Source organism: Somniosus microcephalus, chromosome 16 (assembly GCF_052327205.1).
Source record: "Somniosus microcephalus isolate GS21.2 chromosome 16, FLI_Smic_1.0, whole genome shotgun sequence".
Classification (NCBI taxonomy): Eukaryota; Metazoa; Chordata; class Chondrichthyes; order Squaliformes; family Somniosidae; genus Somniosus; species Somniosus microcephalus.
Window position 1 is genome coordinate 81,340,329 of NC_141002.1, and position 20,348 is coordinate 81,360,676.

General features: G+C 42.8%; 1 protein-coding gene across 4 annotated transcripts in view; it reads right to left on the reverse strand.

Moving 5' to 3' along the window:
* Positions 1-1,036: 1,036 nt before the first annotated feature.
* The window catches only part of tmem19 (transmembrane protein 19), a 32,283-nt gene continuing 12,971 nt past the window's right edge, over positions 1,037-20,348 (reverse strand). For all 4 annotated transcript variants that reach the window (XM_086009328.1, XM_086009327.1, XM_086009329.1 and 1 more), the window contains 2 exons: positions 5,455-5,664; positions 1,037-4,321 (listed from right to left, as the gene is read on the reverse strand). In XM_086009328.1, coding sequence (XP_085865454.1) covers positions 4,149-4,321; positions 5,455-5,664 — 383 coding nt within the window. In that variant the 3' untranslated portion in view covers positions 1,037-4,148. The remainder of the gene's footprint in view (positions 4,322-5,454; positions 5,665-20,348) is intronic.

Consider the following 20,348-nt stretch of genomic DNA (forward strand, 5'->3'; position numbering starts at 1 on the left):
GGCAGCTTATACATGTTTATATTAAGATTCGTAACCAATCCGTGAAGGTGCATGTGGGCCAAGATCCAAACAGGTGGCAGGAATGAATTTAACACGAGGTGGCTATGCTTAATTGTAATGTATAAAAATGTAGTGTTTTCTGTAACAATTTGGAAAGGTCTGGCTAAGACAGAGCAGACTGTTTCCCCACCGGTGCAATAAAGACAACTTGACTATCGATCTAAAACCTTGTGTCGAGTGTTGGTTCAAAATGCTCCACAACAAATATTGTGGTGCTACATGCAGCAGCGCCACACGCGTGGGCCCATAGCGCCGCGGTATTACAGGCCTCCCCGATTAAAGGGGAGGGGCCTAGTGCTGTGCGCACCGGGTCCTGTTAGACCACCGGGGAGCCGGCCAGAGCCCGGTACGCGAAAGGAGTGCCGGGCTGACCGATCGCGGCTTGCATGCCGCAGGAGGCGGCGAGAGGGGGCTAGTGCTGGCCACCCGGCCCCTGCCCTTTAATTTGTGCCTCCCCAGCTGCAAAAACACCACCCTGACGTTGTCGGACATAGCGTCCAGCGGTAGGTCAGGGGGCGCGAGCCACGTTTGCGGCCGGGGCTCTGCGCACGTCGATGACATAATCACCCGAGGTGTAGTGCTGCAGGGCACTACCGGCTACTGCTAACCTCCTGCTGAATTTCGCGGGAGGCGTTAGCGACACTGCGCCCGAGCGCTAGGTGCTTTGTGCCCCCCCGTAGTGCCCCCTCAGGGCGCTAACTGGAGGCGCAATGTAACTAAATTTTTTCCCCCCGAAATGTATTACCAGAAATGGCTATTTATAACATAAGTAGGAACTGGATAATATAAAAAGATATGGATAAAGGATGGGGAAAAAATAGCTCCAGTTGAAAAGCAAGCACCGTCACAGGCGTAAAGGGCAGAATGGCGTCTGCCTGTGCTATAATATTTTTGAATCCATAATTCTAAGTGGTTAATGGGGTTTAAACTCGTGCAACCTCTTCGTGTGTGTATATACAAATAGGTTATTAAATGGGACACGTAAATTAGTTTTATTTCAGTTAACAAACTATTTTGTAGTTGCACATTTAAACAAAAGTCAAATCTCAAAAAACTAGCACCATAATTTTACACACAAAAATATCACGTAGAAATAATCCTGTCATGTTATCGAGAGAATATGGATTAAATACAAAAAAAGTGAATATTTTACTGAGATCGTGTCACAATATTAATTCATATTCTGAACACTACCTTACAGAATATTTATCCACACGTTATAGAAAGCAGAAGTTCTATTAGCACAGCAGAGACTTCATATCCACTCTTTTATATGTAACAGTTCAGTGAGAAAGGCAAATCAACCCACTTTTGTAATTTTTACATTTCCTACTTAGTTCTCCATATAGATCATATACTGCATCAGCCTTATCTCAGAGGTAGCACACTTGCCTTTTAAGTTCGAAGGTTGTGGGTTCAAGTCCCACTCCAGAGACAAGAGCACATAATCTAGGTAGACAATTCAGTGTAGTACAGTACTGTGGGAGTGCTGCACTGTCAGAGATGCTATCTTTCAGATGAGACGATAAACGGAGATCCTGTCAGCCCTGTCAGATGGCCATAAAAGATCACATGACATTATTTGACAAAGAACAGGGGATTTTTCCTGGTGTCCTGACCAATATTTATCCCTCAACCAACACCACCAAAAGAGAGATTATCTGGTCCATTTATCACATTGCTGTTTGTGAGATTTTGCTGTGCCACATGTGCCTAATTAAAACTATGACTACACTTCAAAAGGCACTTCCTTGGCAATGAGGTCCTGAAGACATGAAAGAGCTATATAGCAAGTGCCTGAAGATATGAAAGATGCTCTATAGTATGGTCTTTCGTCATACCTTTTCATAATACACTTCCAGATAATGCAAAACTAAAATCAAATATCTGACTTTATAAATGTTCAATTTTTAATTTATTGTAGTCAATATGATGTCCAAACTGCAGACCATGTGCCACATGTGACCCGTGAAACTCAATCCTACTTAGGTTTATATTTTTTTATTTGCTGGTTTGCCCAGTTAAAATTTTTAGGGCCGGATGGTTTAGAAAGGGGTGTTTTGAGCAGTGTTACCGCATTGATGAATAAATCCTAAATCTAAACACCAAAGATTTGTTGGTATCAGCAACTTGAGATATATTCAAATTAATGAAAATATTAATTTAAACTTTGTGGTCACTGAGGGTTTAGGAGGGCACCATGTCACCTACACAGAGCAAATGTTTGGACTCTCTTGGTTTATATCTTATGCATAATTTTATGTTCCAGTGTATTTGCCACAGAGTTGTGCTTAAATTGATATTAAAAAAAACTAAGAATACTTCATTAACTTTGTTAAACAGCAGAAGTGCAATACTTAGGCAAATTTACTCCCTAGAAAAGAGGTCAACGGGATTTGATCGATTTCCACAGGCATGAAGAATTTCTATTCAAGAGAGAGAGTTCTTCCGTCAAGCACAGGATTAAAGGATTAGAAGACCTACTTTAACGTTATGAAATTTAGGCAGCATATGTTTTCGTGAAAGGGCGATAGAATTGTGAAACAGATTAGCAGTAGGGATGGTTGAACAGAAAACCATGGCAGGATTTTAAACAAAGGATTGGATGAATTCCTATTAGGAATGGGGATATAGGGCAGTTAGTTTCAGAATCGTAGTAAGGGAATGCAAGAAAATAATAGGAGCAGGAGTAGGCCATTCAGCCCTTCGAGCCTGCTCTGCCATTCAATAAGATCATGGCTGATCTTCTACCTCAACTCCGCTTTCTCGCCCTATCCCTCGATTCCCTTCGTATCCAAAAATCAATCTGTGTCTTGAATATACTCAACAACGGAGCATCCACAGCCCTCTGGGGTAGAGAATTCCAAAGATTCACAACCCTTTGAGTAAAGAAATGTCTCCTCATCTCAGTCCTAAATGGCCGACCCCTTATTCCGAGACATTCTCCCAGCATCTATCCTATCAAGTCCCTTAAGAATTTATTGTTTCAATGAGATCATCTCTCATTCTTCAGAACTCTAGGGAATATAGTTCTAGTCTACTCAATTCTCCTCACAGGACAATCTCCTCATCCCAGGAATCAGTCTAGTGAACCTTTGTTGCACTCCCTCTGAGGTAAGTATATCTTTCCTTATGTACACAGTACGCCAGGTGTGGTCATGCCAAAGCCCTATATAATTGCTGCAAGACTTTTTTACTCTAATACTCCAATCCCTTTGTAAAAAAGACTAAAATACCATTTGCTTTCCTGATTGCTTGCTGTGCCTGCATGTTAACTTTCTGTGATTCATGTACAAGGACACCCAGGTCCCTCTGAATACCAACATTTCCTAGTCTCCCACCTTTTAAAAAATATTCTGCTTTTCTATTTTTACTACCAAAGTGGATAGCTTCACATTTCTCCACATGATATTCCATCTGCCATGTTCGTGTCCACTCACTTAACCTGTCTACATCCCTTTGCAGCCTCTTTCTGTCCTCATCACAGCTTACTTTCCCACCTAGCTTTGTATCGTCAGTAAACCTGGATACATTGCACTTGGTCCCCTCATCCAAGTCATTGATATAGATTGTAAATAGCCGAGGCCCAAACACCGATCCTTGCGGCACTCCACTAGTCACAGCCCGCCAACCCGAAAATGACCCGTTTATTCCTGCTCCAACAGGTAGTTTGGAAGAGTGGGCAAGTTGGACCAATAGTCTTCTGCCTAAATAAAATATTATCTTATGAAAATGAATTGCTACAAAATGCAAATACATTTTCTGCTTTAATGAGGCATTTCCTAAAGGAATGTTAATATAAATCTGTAACAATACCTATTGAAATAAAAAGCACAGTTCGCTGAGAAGTAATGTATGATTAGGACTAAGCTTTTTGAATGAAGAAACCAAGTAATATGTCCAAAGGAGCAATAATTAAACCTTCAGAATAAGGTCCTGAGGACGATATATCTTTCACTTCACCAAAGTTGAACTATTTTTGAAGTATTTTAGTGCATTTTCATTCTGTCATCTATTTCTGTTAGTGCAATATTCACACACAATAGTTTATGCCAACAGATGATCAGGATACTCCATCATCAATTTTTTTAAATTGTTAATTTCCTTGGCCAAAGGGGCCAGGTCATTCCTGGCAGCAGTAGAGCAATAAGGATCGCAGAGAAGAGGTTCACTGCATTGTTATCCAGGATAGGTTTTCCTGATATGTGCCTTCCATTAGGAGTAATGTGATTAACAACCATCCCACTGTCTTCATCAAAACCTTTAAAAAAGGACATAAGAATTGTAAACATTCATTAGAACCAAGATTACATTACAATTATGTGCAAAACAACTATTTCTGTTCGGAACTCCAGTTTTCTACAATTTACTATAAATAAGCAAGCTGTGCACTTACTATTTAAACTTGAAGCCCCACTGCAGTTTTAAATTAACAAAAGTATGTTTTGAATTTCAATAGCTCAAACTATTGAGCACTGTATTTTTGAGCAGACAACTGTATTTTTTTAAAGTCGTAGGAGTGCCTGTAAACCTTGGTTTGGTTTGGTAAGTTTCATCAATTTGCCTGCCTGTTGAAGGAGACATCACATTCCAAAGCACCCCATTGTTGCAATTTATTAACACACATGTAGTGGTACGGTACAAGTCCATTGCTGCAATTTCCTCATGGCTCGGAAGAGGGAATTCAGCATCACCTCACTCAAGTACAGGAAACTCTTTGGTATCTGGCACCGGCGTGTTGCCGGTTGATCAAAAATTCCGGATGACGGAGAGGGTTATCTACCGAGGCTATTTTTAACAAAGAAATTTTTTTTTTTTTTTTTTTTTTTTTTAAATCAAGAAATGTGCAGTATACAGTAATTGGGTACTCACCTACAGAATGTTGTGTTAAATGGATGGTGGAAGATGCTTGATTAAGTACAGTACTGCCAGTTGAGGGTAATGTAATGCAATGACTACCAGCAGCGTGGGAGATGCAGTGCCCCTGTAAAATGGCGGATCAGAAGAGACTACCGGCAACGCGGGAGAGTCAGACTCCTATTACAGGGGTATTGAGGTGTTCTGACTCCCGACAGCTGCAAGAAGCTGAGTAGTGGCAGTTTGGAGAACTACCCCCACTGACTAACTCGGCCACCGCGGGAGACTCTGACTTGGCAACATTGCCGGTTATTGAGGTGTTGTTTTCGGAGTGAGAATTTTGCCGGTTAAGAGAGAATTCCGGATATTTTAGGTGCCGTTTAAACGAGGAGTTTCCTGTAGCACCATTAGTTGGTCAATTCCAAAACCTCTCAGTCACCGCATGCGTGGGAACAAAACTACTGCGGTAATCAATCCTTATTTCCTTCACCTCTCCAACTAGAATCAGAAAGTATAGAAATAACATTTAGCACAAACCTGAATATTGCATTATGGCGCCTAGATAGGAATCCAAAATGGAACCAAGGAAACCTGCAGCAGCACCATATAAAACAATTGGCCACTGAGGTGGTGAAATATCCAGGTCCTCCACAAACATCAACTGAGTCAACAGGTAGGTTAACCCAACAACCGTTCCACCAAGTAAACTTGACACAAGGCCCACAAAGGTAACTCCTCCATTCGTACCTGAAAGAAAGTACATCCTTTTAGTAAGTTCAGGTTTTGTTCCCAAAAATAATCTTTTTCTTCTTTACCGTGGACATTTACATCCATTTAGCATTAGCAATTCTACCTATCAACCTAGAAAGCTAACAGAAACCAACTACCTGTAATGGCTCCAAAATAGTTGACAACTGTAAAATAGCCATGAATACAGGCTCATTGATAGACATCTGAAAGCAAGTAATTGCACCGAAAGCGTCATTGGACACCGATTCGTTATAACTTAAGCATTCAGTCATTTGTCGGAAAAAATACAATAGGATTTTGTAGCAGTGATAGGTTTAGAAATTTCTGAGAGGGGATGTGATAACTGAAGAGGTGAGATTTATTTACTAAGATTTCTGAAACATGAACTCCCCACCCCAGAAAATTAAATTTTTTAATGCATTTTTCAGCATTTGAGTCTACTGTAATTCTGCCTTTCAAACCAAAAATAATCTCTCAGGTTACAGATTTTAAATGTGGGAAAAGTAGTTACACAGATTTCAAAAGCATCAGTTCCTTCTACTAGAAATGTAACCCCAAATAAACCACACTGAAATATTTTACTACAAGCACCTACAAATAAATCCAACTGACTTAAGGTGCCTAACAGACCCTAATGTGAGCTGTGCCAGGGAGTCCAAAGTCCCACTTAGGAAACTGAGAGACTCGCATGCGATGGTGTAATAGTAAGGTACCCAGAGAGCGGAGGAGAGCCAGCTTATTAATGAATTTGCCATTTTAGACCAGAGTAGTCATTGCTTTGCTAACCCAAGACATGCTGCCTAATGGAAATTCAAAACATTACATAAAGGACTGTTAAAACGAATTAAAATAGTTAGAGCAATGTTGTCCAGTAGAAATTGCTGACTAGATATAGGTGTGGCTAAGCAGGCACCGTTTTAGCCACACGCCTTACATACACTCACAATACAGGTAAATGTACTTCGCATGTGTATATTTATGTAACAAATTTATGAGCTATAGATTCTATGTAATTCAATGTAATCAGGAAAGATAGTAAAAGGACAAAAAAAGTGGGGGGGGGGGGGTGACAGTATTGATCGAAGATACTGTTACAGCACTAGAAAGGGATGATGTACTTGAGGGTTCAAAGACAGAATCTATTTGGTTAGAATTAGGGGACAATAGAGGAGCTATTGTAAAGGAAAAGCCATATTTCAGAAAGATACACCATCCTATGAACAGATTTCTGATATTATTAAAACATGACATACTGGGTTTAAAAATCTAAAAAGCCTCAACGACACAAGCTGTCAATACAGGCTTAAGATGAAGTGTTAACACAAAAGTTGTAAACACCACACAAGCTTTTGAAATGGGAACTGATTGTTGATACTGAGACAACGGCCCTATTGAAGAAGCAAAGGCTTGCTTCCAAGGAGTCTGCAGTTTGGAACCAACACAATAGCTATACCCAGTTTAAAGTGTTAAAAACTGACACTTAGAACAGAAACACAGAACATTAAAAACCATGTGCCTTTGTAAAAGTATCAAATAAGACAGGAAACATGATTATATATACAACCAACTGAAGTAGCATGGAACACCCTGGTTGAAGTGGTTTTGATTTACATATTGTAAAAAGGTACAAAACAGAAGACTTTGTAGATATGACTAGATACACCAAGCAATCACATTGTGTTTGTGTTGAAAATGAAACAGGAGACAGCGTCTGATTATAACCAGTTAAGCCAATATTAAGAATTGAATTGAAGACCTTTGTGAGAATGGCATTAAAGAGATGAATCTGTAATAACCATTTTATAAGTTTTTGAAACACCTACACAACAGACAGGATTCTGAAAGTTAACAGCTGAATTGACAGTAAGGATAGAAAAAAAGTCAACAGAATGACTAGAGATAATTAGCTTACGTCAGCAGAAAACTTCAAAGAATAAACCACTGCAAACAGAGTATAAAATATAGAGCTTTCAGATAGAAAGTCAGAAGTCGCTGGAAGGGGCAAGCGATCCTCAACTTCAGAGGCAGGCTCTGTAAGTTGTTAACTCAGAGTCTCGGGGATCAAGAGGTACTCATTATTTCTAATCCAGAATATCCACCAAAATCAAATAAGAAATGTATAAATGTAATGAAGTTAAGATTTGAGAATAAGGATCTCTGAGAATAAGAAATGTAAGCTATTTGTATTTTGAACTGTTAAAGTCTCGATTGAATCACCTGCTGTTAGCTGTATGTCGGCTCTTTAATAAATCTATATATTTTTAGAATTGTCTCATAGTATTTCTGTATCAAACTCACGAACTAAATTTCTGTACACTCTTTTGTAAGGAGTTGCAGAATTCTGGGCGGGGGGGGGGGGGGGGTTTCCGGACCCTCATAATATCCGGAAGGTTACAGTCTAGTTAAACTTATTAAAAGTGCTATCTGGAAGACGGTAACATCTTCAAGTCGTTCCTTTCCTTTAGAGAGATAGCCTGGACCTTTAGACCCAATTAAGTGTCTTACAGAATTCGGCTATCTCTTAACTTTAGTTGAAGGTGAACGTCTGGGGAATACGCCTGATCTGAGGTAGCCCGAAAAGGGCTAGGACTAGTAATTATCCCTTCACTATTACACTGCTGGGTGTATGCTATAGGCCAAACAGTGGGAAGGAGATAGGAGGAGCAAATGTTCAGGTAAATTGCAGAAAGGTGCAAAAACTATAGAGTAGTAATAATAGGGAACTTCAATTACCCTAATATAGACTGGGAAAATAACAGTGTAAAGGGCAAAGAGGGGGAGGAATTCCTGAAATGTGTACAAGAAACCTTTCTTGATCAGTGTGTTTTCAGCCCAATGAGGAAGGAAGCAGTGCTGGATCTAGTTCTGGGGAATGAAGTGGGACAAGTGGAGCATGTTTCAGTGGGGGAGCATTTGGGAAACAGTGATCACAATATCATGAGGGGGAAAGGAAGACCATCCAAAGCAAGAGCTCCCCAGATGACTAAAGATAAGATTTAAATAAAACAGAAAAAGGAGGTTTATGATAAAGGTCAGGTTTATAATTCAGTAAAGCAAGGATTCTCAACCGGGGGGTCCACAGCCCAGAGAAGATTTCAAGGGGTCCACCAAAGAAAAGCTTACATGAACTAAAACTGGTGCTTAATGTGATCAAACCCAAAATGGTGCTGCCACCCAGTGGCTTCCCCAGGAACTGTAGTTATAAAGATCTCACATTGAACATCGTTTCAGTCTCTGGTTTATTCACTTTAGAGTCCCCGAGTGTTCCTCGCACTGAACTACACAGGGGGAGAGAATTGATCCACCATCAATTCCCCTTCAGTTGACGGCCTAGATGATTGGGTCTGGTGAACAAGGAGAAGCAGATTAAGCTGATGCTCAGGTTCATCCATTTATATCGTGTTTTTCGACGTCACACCTGATACTTTCTGCCTCTACTGCAAAATGTCTGCAACAGAACATTGAGATTTACAATCACGGGGTGATGAAAATCTCTTTCATACTACTGTTCAATCTCCCCAATATAAAGAAAAGTGGAACAAGAGCTTCCAACCCCAGTGGTCCCTTAGAATCAATAATAAATTTAATGTGATACTTAGGACAGCTCCATACAAAGGGAACATGTTGAGAGGTAGAGTAAAGCAAGAATTCAAATTCCTCATATCTTTCTAGGAACTGTGACAGCTAAAGACACCAACAGATTCATTTAGAGCCAGACACTGCAGTGACAGAGCAGAATGGGAGAGGGCCAACTGAGAGATCAATGGTTAAGAACATAAGAAATAGGAGCAGGAGTAGGCCAATCGGCCCCTCGAGCCTGCTCCGCCATTCAATAAGATCATGGCTGATCTGATCCTAACCGCCAATCTACTATCACAGAACCATCTCCTGAATCTAACAGAATTAGACACACGAAATAGGAGCACGATCAGGCTACACGGCCCCTGGGCCCGCTCCGCTACCCACAGGGCCATGACCGATCCGAACCTAGACTCATGTCCAAATTCCTGCCCGCTCCCCGTAACCCTTAATTCCCTTTACTGCTAGGAAACTGTCTATTTCTGTTTTAAATTTATGTAATGATGTGGCTTCTACAGCTTTTTGGGGCGGCATATTCCATGGACCTACCACCCTCTGAGTGAAGTAGTTCCTCCTCATCTCAGTTTTGAAAGAGCAGCCCCTTATTCTAAGACTATGCCCCCTAGTTCTAGTTTCACCCATCATCGGGAACATCCTCCCCGCATCCACCCGATCCAACCCCTTCACAATCTTATATGTTTCAATAAGATCGCCTCATTCTTCTGAACTCCAATGAGTAGAGTCCCAATCTACTCAACCTCTCCTCATATGTCCATCCCCTCATCCCCGGGATTAACCGAGTGAACCTTCTTTGTACTGACTCGAGAGCAAGTATGTCCTTTCTTAAGTATGGACACCAAAACTGTATGCAGTATTCCAGGTGCAGTCTCACCAATACCTTGTACAACTGAAGCAATACTTCCCTATTTTTATATTCTATCCCACTAGCAATGAAAGCCAACATTCCATTGGCCTTCTTAATCACTTGCTGCACCTGCATACTAACCTTTTGGGTTTCGTGCACCAGGACCCCCAGATCCCTTTGTACTTCAGTACTTTCCAGTTTCTTGCCATTAAGATAATAACTTGCTCTATGATTTTTCCTGCCAAAGTGCATAACCTCACACTTTCCAGTATTGTATTCCATCTGCTGGAATCTCCAGTAAACCAGAGTCAAGAAACAAATACAGACTCCAGATATGGGTTCCAAACTCTATCCCTGATAGACAGACTCTATTGACCTGACTGCAGAGAGTTTAGGTGCATGTTGACAGAACCAAGGGTTACAGACCCCCAAATGTGTCCAAGTGTCCCACTGAAGTTTACCCACTTACCAGGGCCGTTTCCCAGTACAGAGCACTGGGATGGTTCTCCAGGTAATGCCTCCAGCAGCTATCCTCCAAAGTCTCTCAAGTTTCCTCTTTAGCCATAAGATGAGGTAACTGCCGTCAGCGCGGTGGGTGGGGTTACACAGGGACGATATTCTTGAAGTTTAAATCCAGTGCCATTTACCAGGCTCACTCACCAACAACTACAACATAGAAAATACAGGGCCCCATGTCAGGGGGTTAAGCAGAGGTATCCTCGCCTTGGAATGGATCCTCCCTCCCGGTTACTCAATCACTATTTAATTTTACCCAAAGTCTTCCCTCCGTGAAACAAGTTCCTTTTTATTGCCTGAAAGCTACCTCATAACTTGGGTTGTGGCTCTGGTAAATGGAGCAGTCCGTCTGCTGCATATCTAGGAGATCAGATCACCACGCCTTGACAGAATTGTTGCTTAGCAACAAGTTTCACATCAAGTAAAACAAAAACAATAAATATATGTTTAATTGTATAACTAACTTTTATACAGTGTTGTGTTACAGGGGGTCCATGGATTATTTTTATAACATGGGCGGGGTCCTCAGAAGCAAAAAGGTTGAGAACCCCTGCAGTAGAGAACCAAGCTCAATACAAAAAGTACAGAGGAGAACTGCAAAAGGAATTAAGAGGGGCAAAGAAAGTCTATGAGTATAGATTAGCAGGTAACATAAAAGGGAAGCCAAAAGTCTTTTTATGAACATGTAAATAGTAAAAGTGTAGTGCCGATTAGGGACCAAAAGGAGATTTCCTGTGGCGATAGAGGGCGTGAGGTACTAAATGAGTACTTTGCATCTGTCTTCACTAAAGAGGATGCTGCCAATGTCACAGTAAAGGAGGAGATGGGAGTGAAATTAGATAAATTAAAGAGATACTTAAAAGGTTGGCAGCACTCAAAGTAGAAAAGTCTCCCAGTCGGGATGGGATACATTCGATGTTGCTGAGTGAAGCACCGTCTTCCTCATGGAATGTGTCTAGTCTGTACTAGAACTATCTCCTGTTTGAAGGCCTCCCATTGCTCATTTACTGTTTGACCTGCCAATCTTTGATTTCAATCCACCTGGGCAGATCCCTTTTCAACTCGCTGAAATTAGCTCTCCTCCAGTTGAGTATTTTCACATTTGATTTGTTACCTGTCCTTTTCCTAACTACTCTAAACCCAATGATATTGTAATCACTGTTTCCCAAATGCTCCCCCACTGAAACATGCTCCACTTGCCCCACTTCATTCCCCAGAACTAGATCCAGCACTGCTTCCTTCCTCGTTGGGCTGGAAACACACTGATCCAGAAAGTTCTCTTGTACACATTTCAGGAATTCCTCCATCTCTTTGCCCTTTACACTGTTACTATCCTCGTCTATATTAGGATGATTGAAGTCCCTCATTATCACACTCTAGTTCTTACACAGTAAGATTTAATGATAACTTTCAAAAAGGAATTGGATAAATACTTGAAGGGGGAAAAATTAGCAGGGCAGTGGGGAAAGAGCGGGGGAGCGGGACTAATTGGAGAGCTCTTTCAAAGAGCCAGCACAAGCATGGTGGGCCAATTTACCTCCTTCTGTGCTATATCATTCTGTGAGTCTACGTAACATCTACCATTATTCAGTAACCAAGGTAGTAAAACACTCAATGATCAAAAAACATTCACCCTACTATTTTTACCAAACGCACAAAAGGCTAAAGTATACATGCATAAGCCATGTGAGATTTGAGTATGAAGATCATATGCCAACAATAGTGCCTTACTCATTTTTTTAATTTGCTAATCAGATTCCCAATTAGCCACGCATGACTATTGGACAATACTGAGATAGAAGAACAAGCATGTATTTTTTTGTACAATTTCTTTTGGACAGTGTAGGTATCTTACACAGAAAAAATAGTCTAGAGATCCCCAGGCTGAGCTTAATCAAAATAAAATATACCAAAAAAAATCTGTTTTTTTTTAATGTTCATTGTTTTTTTTGTATATAGTTACACACTATTCTACTCTTCTGAAGAATTTTTTGAATTACTATTTCAAAATAAACTTATTTTCAGATCTAATATCCAATTAAATATTGGGAAGACCAAAGCCATTGTTTTTGGTTCCTGCCAAAAACTCCGTTGCCTATCCACTGACTCCATCAAAAAAGGTGGTAGAGAGAAAACGGGGAATTACAGACCGGTAAGCCGGACATCGGTACTGGGGAAAATGCTAGAGTCCATTATAAAAGATGTAATAGCAGAGCACTTGGAAAACAGTGACAGGATCGGACAAAATCAACATGGATTTACAAAAGGTAAATCATGCTCGACTCATCTACTGGAATTTTTTGAGGATGTAACTGGTAGAATAGATAAGGGAGAACCAGTGGATGTGGTGCATTTGGACTTTCAGAAAGCTTTCGATAAGGTCCCGCATAATAGATTCGCGTGCAAACTTAAGGCACATGGGATTGGGGGCAAGGTACTGACTTGGATGGAGAACTGGTTGGCAGACAGGAAGCAAAGAGTTGGAATAAACGGGTCTTTTTTCGAGTGGCAGGCAGTGACTAGTGGGGTACTGCAGGGATCGGTGTGTGTGAGATAAATGCGAAGTTATCTGCTTTGGTGGCAAAAACAGGAAGGCAGATTATTATCTGAACGGCAATAGATTGGGAGAAGGGGAAGTGCAACGAAACCTGGGTGTCCTTGTGCACCAGTCGCTGAAGGTAAGCATGCAGGTGCAGCAGGCGGTTAAGGCGGCAAATGGTATCTTGGCCTTCGTAGCGAGGGGGTTTGAGTACAGGAACAAGGATGTCTTGCTGCAGTTGTACAGGGCCTTGGTGAGACCACATCTTGAGTATTGTGTGCAGTTTTGGTCGCCTTATCTGAGGAAGGATGTTCTTGCCATGGAGGGAGTGCAGCAAAGATTCACCAGACCGATACCTGGGATGGCAGGAATGACGTACGAGGAGAGATTGGGTCGATTGGGCTTATACTCGCTGGAGTTTAGAAGAATGAGAGGGGATTTCATTGAAACTTATAAAATTCTAACAGGACTAGACGCAGGAAGGATGTTCCCGAAGGCCGGTGAGTCCAGAACCAGGGGTCACAGTCTAAGGATAAGGGGTAAGCCATTTAGGACAGAGATGAGGAGGAATTACTTCACCCAGAGAGTGGTGAACCTGTGGAATTCTCTACCACAGAAGGCAGTGGAGGCCAATTCATTAAATATATTCAAGGAGTTAGATATATTTCTTAAGGCTAAAGGGATCAAGGGATATGGGGAGAAGGCAGGGACAGGGTACTGAATTTGGATGATCAGCCACGATCTCACTGAATGGCGGAGCAGGCTCGAGGGGCCGAATGGCCTACTCCTGCTCCTATCTTCTATGTTTCGACGTTTCCATCACTCTCCGTAACATCTGTCTGAGGCTGAACCACACTGTTCGCAACCTTGGCGTCATATTTGACCCTGAAATGAGCTTCCGACCACATATCCGAGGCATAACTAAGACCACCTATTTCCACCTCCATAACATCGCCCATCTTCGTCCTTGCCTCAGCCCATCCGCTGCCAAAATCCTCATCCATGCCTTTGTTACCTCTAGACTTGACTATTCCAACGCACTCCTGACTGGCCTCCCACATTCTACTTTACATAAACTTGAGGTCATCCAAAACTTGGCTGCCCGTGTCCTAACTCGCACCAAGTCCCTTTCACCCATCACCCCTGTGCGCGCTGACCTACATTGGCTCCTGGTTAAGCAACACCTTGATTTCAAAATTCTCATCCTTGTTTTCAAATCCCTCCATGGCCTCGCCCCACCCTATCTCTAATCTCCTCCAGCCTCACAACCCTGCCACCCGCGATATCAGAGCTCCTTGATTATAATCACTCAACTACTGGTGGCCTAGGCTCGAAGCTCTGGAATTCCCTCCCTAAACCTCTCTGCCTCTCTTTCCTCCTTTAAGATGCTCCTTAAAATCTACCTCTTTGACCAAGCTTTTGGTCCTCTGCCTTAATTTCTCCTTATGTGGCTCGGTGTCAAATTTTTTGTCTTATAATGGCCCAGAAATTCGGGTCAGGGGCTTCCCGCGGGTGCAAGCCTCCGATCTGCACTTACCTAGCGCGCTGGCCGTTGAGCTGTGGGCCCGCGTGGAATTCCGATCCTGGGCCTGCTCCAACTGCCGGCGCGCTGTGCTTGCGTATCCCAGGGGTGCAGTTAGTTCGATGCGGCCCCTGGGATCACGTGGGCCATGGGCAGCCAATCAGAGCAAGGAATGCTCCATTCATAAGATTGACAGGAAGCGCTGTCAAAACTTATAAATACTACGGGCCCCAAAAATCACTAAATCTTCAAATAAATTTAAAAAAAACATCACTTTTTTAAATAAACTATAAATTACATGAAATACCTATTTTAAACAATAATTTTAATTTTTGAAAAAAACAGGGCTAAAAAATAAACTTAGCTTGCTTTAAAGTATTTAAAAATAATAAACCTGTGGAAAAAATGTTTTCATTTTAATTAATTCACCACTTACCTTGTAAAAAGCAGGCCTTACGCCTGCTTTTTAAAAGTGTAACTCCTGGAGACTTACCCTCCCTGAGAAACCTGTAAAAAAGACATAAGTTCGATGCGCGCGCACGCGTTCGAACTCTGAACCCCTTCGTTCAGGGGAACGGAAGTGCCGGTTTCCCACACATGCGCAGTGCATGCAGGACACCGGCACTTCCATTGGGCCTACGGGTGAGTACCCCGTGCGTACTCACCCGTGGAGACCTGAATTTCTGGGCCAACACTCCGGTGGAGCACCTTGGGACAATTTACTACGTTAAAGTTGTTGTAGTAAGGGACCTAAACATTAGAAGCATTCTGAAGCACATGCTTAAGGAATGTAAAAATAAAAGAAATAGAAGGAAACCTGATGAATTTCTGATTGGTGACTGTTGGGGGGAGGGGGGGGGGGGGGGGGGGCGCAGGAGAAGATAAATCAGGCTGATAGAATACCTCTAACATTAAGCGTTTACTGGTGACTGCTCCACACTTGAAGAGTCCAGTAAACCAGTCCCTGGAACCCACTTACTCAAACCAACATTAAATCAACAGCAAAAAACGCTGAAAACACTCAGCAGGCCAGGCAGCATCCGTGGAGAGAGAAACAGAGTTAACGTTTCAGGTCTGGGACTCGGTTTCTCTCTCCACAGATGCTGCCTGGCCTGCTGAGTGTTTCCAGCACTTTGTTATTGCATGTTTCCAGCATCCGCAGTATTGTGTTATTGTATTAAATCATCATTGCTCAAATTTTGGAATATCCCATTCCATTAATAAACAAAAAAATCATTCGCAGACTTAACAGTTTGAAAATTATTTCCTTGTAAAGCTCCTTGCATTTTTCTACAGCTACGACCCATGTTTTGCGCAACCCTATAAAAATATTAAGTCACAACTCAAATGCTATTGATTTACATAGGCATATAATGTTGTTTTTATACCTAGATCTACACCAGCATATTAGTTGCAGCTTCTCGCCCTCAAATCCCTCTCCACTACATCCCCTTATATCAACTGGGCACAAGAACCATATGAAAACTGAGTCAGACTGATTCATGGGTGGCTCTGTTGAGTACGGAAACTGAAGTTTGAATGCAGCTGGCTTCATGCAGACTTTGACCTACAAGCACACAGCAGGCGCAGGTTCCAAATGCTGACTGTCCAGATAAAACACACATGATTAGCATGTATGTTATGCATGATATAGGCTAAAGGAGCAACATAGTGTATCCTATCTACTATTTACTGTACTATCTTATCTATTCTGTTCCAAAAATACTTTGAAATTATATGTAAGCAAAATAATCATAGCTGGTCACCGAGCTCCATTGGTTCAATCTCATGTGAATAAGTGTGAACGTTTTATTGTAGTCTCTTGTACTTTATCTCCAGGTTAATCACAGACTGATATTAAATGAATAATATGTCCTCCAAGTAAAAGCAAAACTGCAAATACTAAAAATAAAGATTTAATACTACAGATACACGGCAGATTGGTCAGCAGGTTAGTATCTTGCATCAAGACATTCGGCCAATTTCTCGATATGCCTGGCTGACACGGATTTGAACCCAGAAAGCTGATCCTTTTTTCTGTGAACCCAAATTTGACGAATTGTATCTTTGTAGTTATGCCTTAAACATTGATAATGAACTCAAGGTTTTTTTTAAAAAAAAGCAATGTTTCACTTTGTGCCAGCACCTACACTTTCCTGTTAATTGCAGATAATTTCGATACAAATTATTATTTTTACAGGTTTATTGCAAGGATAGGAATGCACAGGACTGCAATTTAACTTTATTTTCAGAATGAACCATTATGTATCATCCCACCAGCTGCTTTTGGAGGTTACAAGATTTCTGCAGTCTACCAGCCCTTTAACATTAGCAATAGTTTCCTCAATGGCATAATTGCAACATGATCGTAAGTCCACAATTCCTGATGCCTGTATGATCCCAAGATTTTGGAATTCATCTCACAAGATGAATCGCACCGAGAGTAGCAAGGGCACAAAATGTCCTCTGGGTGGGGGACTTCAATGTCCATCACCAAGAGTGGCTCGGTAGCACCACAACTGACCGAGCTGGCCGAGTCCTAAAGGACATAGCTGCCAGACTGGGTCTGCGACAGGTGGTGAGGGAACCAACAAGAGGGAAAAACCTACTTGATCTCGTCCTCACCAATCTACCTGTTGCAGATGCATCTGTCCACGACAGCATTGGTGGAAGTGACCACCGCACAGTCCTTGTGGAGACAAAGTCCCGTCTTCATGTTGAGGATACCCTCCACCGTGTTGTGTGGCACTACCACCGTGCTAAATGGGACAGATTTCGAACAGATCTGGCAACTCAAAACTGGGCATCCATGAGGCACTGTGGGCCATCAGCAGCAGCAGAATTGTATTCAACCACAATCTGTAACCTCATGGCCCGGCATATCCCTCACTCTACCATTACCATCAAGCTGGGAGATCAACCCTGGTTTAACGAAGAGTGCAGGAGAACATGCCGGGAACAGCACCAGGCATACCGAAAAATGAGGTGTCAACCTGGTGAGGCTACAGCACAGGACTACTTGCATGCCAAACAACGGAAGCAACATGCGATAGACAGAGCTAAGCGATCTCACAACCATCGGATCAAATCAAAGCTCTGCAGTCCTGCCACATCCAGTCATGAGTGGTGGTGGACAATTAAACAGTTAACAGGAGGAGGCTCCAAAAATATCCCCATCCTCAATGATGGTGGAGCCCAGCACGTGAGTGCAAAAGACAAGGCTGAAGCATTTGCAACTATCTTCAGCCAGAAGTGCCGAGTGGATGATCCATCTCGGCCTCCTCCCGAGGTCCCCAGCATCACAGATGCCAGTCTTCAGCCCATTCAATTCACTCCACGTGATGTCAAGAAATGTCTGAAGACACTGGATACTGCAAAGGCTATGGGCCCTGACAACATTCCAGCAATAGTACTGAAGACTTGTGCTCCAGAACTAGCTGCGCCCCTAGCCAAGCTGTTCCAGTACAGCTACAACACTGGCATCTACCCGGCAATGTGGAAAATTGCCCAAGTATGTCCTGTCTACAAAAAGCAGGACAAATCCGACCCGGCCAATTACCGTCCCATCAGTCTACTCTCAATCATCAGCAAAGTGATGGAAGGTGTCGTCGACAGTGCTATCAAGCGGCACTTACTCAGCAATAGCCTGCTAACTGACGCCCAGTTTGGGTTCCGCCAGGGCCACTCAGCTCCTGACCTCATTACAGCCTTGGTCCAAACATGGACAAAAGAGCTGAACTCCAGAGGTGAGGTGAGAGTGACTGCCCTTGACATCAAGGCAGCATTTGATCGAGTGTGGCATCAAGGAGCCCTAGCAAAACTGAAGTCAATGGGAATCAAGGGGAAAACTCTCCATTGGTTGTAATCATACCTAGCACAAAGGAAGTTGGCTGTGGTTGTTGGAGGTCATTCATCTCAATCACATGACATCACTGCAGGAGTTCCTCAGGGCAGTGTCCTAGGCCCAACCATCTTCAGCTGTTTCATCAATGACCTTCCCTCCATCATAAGGTCAGAAGTGGGGATGTTCGCTGATGATTGCACACTGTTCAGCACCATTCGAGACTCGTCAGTCCGTGTCCAAATGCAGCAAGACCTGGACAACATTCAGACTTGGGCTGACAAGTGGCAAGTAACATTCGCACCACACAAGTGCCAGGCAATGACCATCTCCAACAAGCGAGGCTCTAACCATCTCCCCTTGACATTCAATGGCATTACCATCGCTGAATCCCCCACGATCAACATCCTGGGGGTTACCATTGATCAGAAACTGAACTGGACCAGCCATATAAATACTGTGGCTACAAGAGCAGGCCAGAGGCTGGGAATTCTGCAGCAAGTGTCTCACCTCCTGACTCCCCAAAGCCTTTCCACCATCTACAAGGCACAAGTTAGGAGTGTGATGGAATACTCTCCACTTGCCTGGATGAGTGCAGCTCCAACAACACTCAAGAAGCTCGACACCATTCAGGATAAAGCAGCCCGCTTGATTGGCACTCCATCCACCACCTTCAACATTCACTCCCTCCACCACCGGTGCACTGTGGCTGCAGTGTGTACCATCTACAAGATGCACTGCAGCAACTTGCCAAAGCTCCTTCAACAGCACCTTCCAAACCCACGACCTCTACCACTCAGAAGGACAAGGGCAGCAGACACATGGGAACATCACCACCTACAAGTTCCCCTCCAAGCCACACACCATCCTGACTTGGACCTGTATCGCCGTTCCTTCACTGTCGCTGGGCCAAAATCCTGGAACTCCCTAACAGCATTGTGGGTGTACCTACACCATATGGACTGCAGCGGTTCAAGGCGGCGGCTCACCACCATCTTCTCAAGGGCAATTAGGGATGGGCACTAAATGCAGGCCTAGCCAGCGACGCCCACATCCCATCAATGAATTAAAAAAATCCTGAAGAGAGATTGGTACTGTGGTTTACCATATAAAGATATGGTGATTGGTTAATCCAAGGGTCAAAAGCCAAATACAATTTGTGAGCACATTCCTCAAAGCAGTTAGTACTGGAACAGATATCAAAAGGCTACTGATTGTAGATAGTGATCTCAGCATTAGTAGTTTGCTACCATTATGCATCACAGTATACCAGACAATCAGTATTCTGCTAGTCTCTCATCTCTCCTTACAAAAAAAGGCCCAAATTGACTCTTTGGACACAAGGAGGAGATTCCTTAACGCTAAAGGTGGCAAGATCAGCTAGAAATCCCAACATTCCATTCCCATTGTAGAAGCATTAGGCTAACATAGAAGATTTATGGTAAGCCCAGTCCTTGACAGTCAAGTTATAATCACAGTTCTGTGAGTTCTGTCCAAAATGCTAAAATCTCAGCACTTCTAGGCTGCGATTCCTGGTATTTTGGAGACATGAAAATTTCCAGAACCTCCTCCGCTCCCCCCCCCCCCCCCCCAACATAAAAGTAGATAGTAACACAAAGTGACGATTTCTTTTTCCAGAAAGGGGGCAAAAAGTATCCGCTTCAACAACACCATTGTCCAGCTAAGACAATGGGCAAGCAACTTGCTCTCAGCCTCGACCTTATGTCAATAACTATGCATTGCACAAGAACCAGGATAACCTGCTCTCTGATTTTCTCAGCTGAGCAAGAAAGCACCTCCACAGTGGCAGTTGAAATAA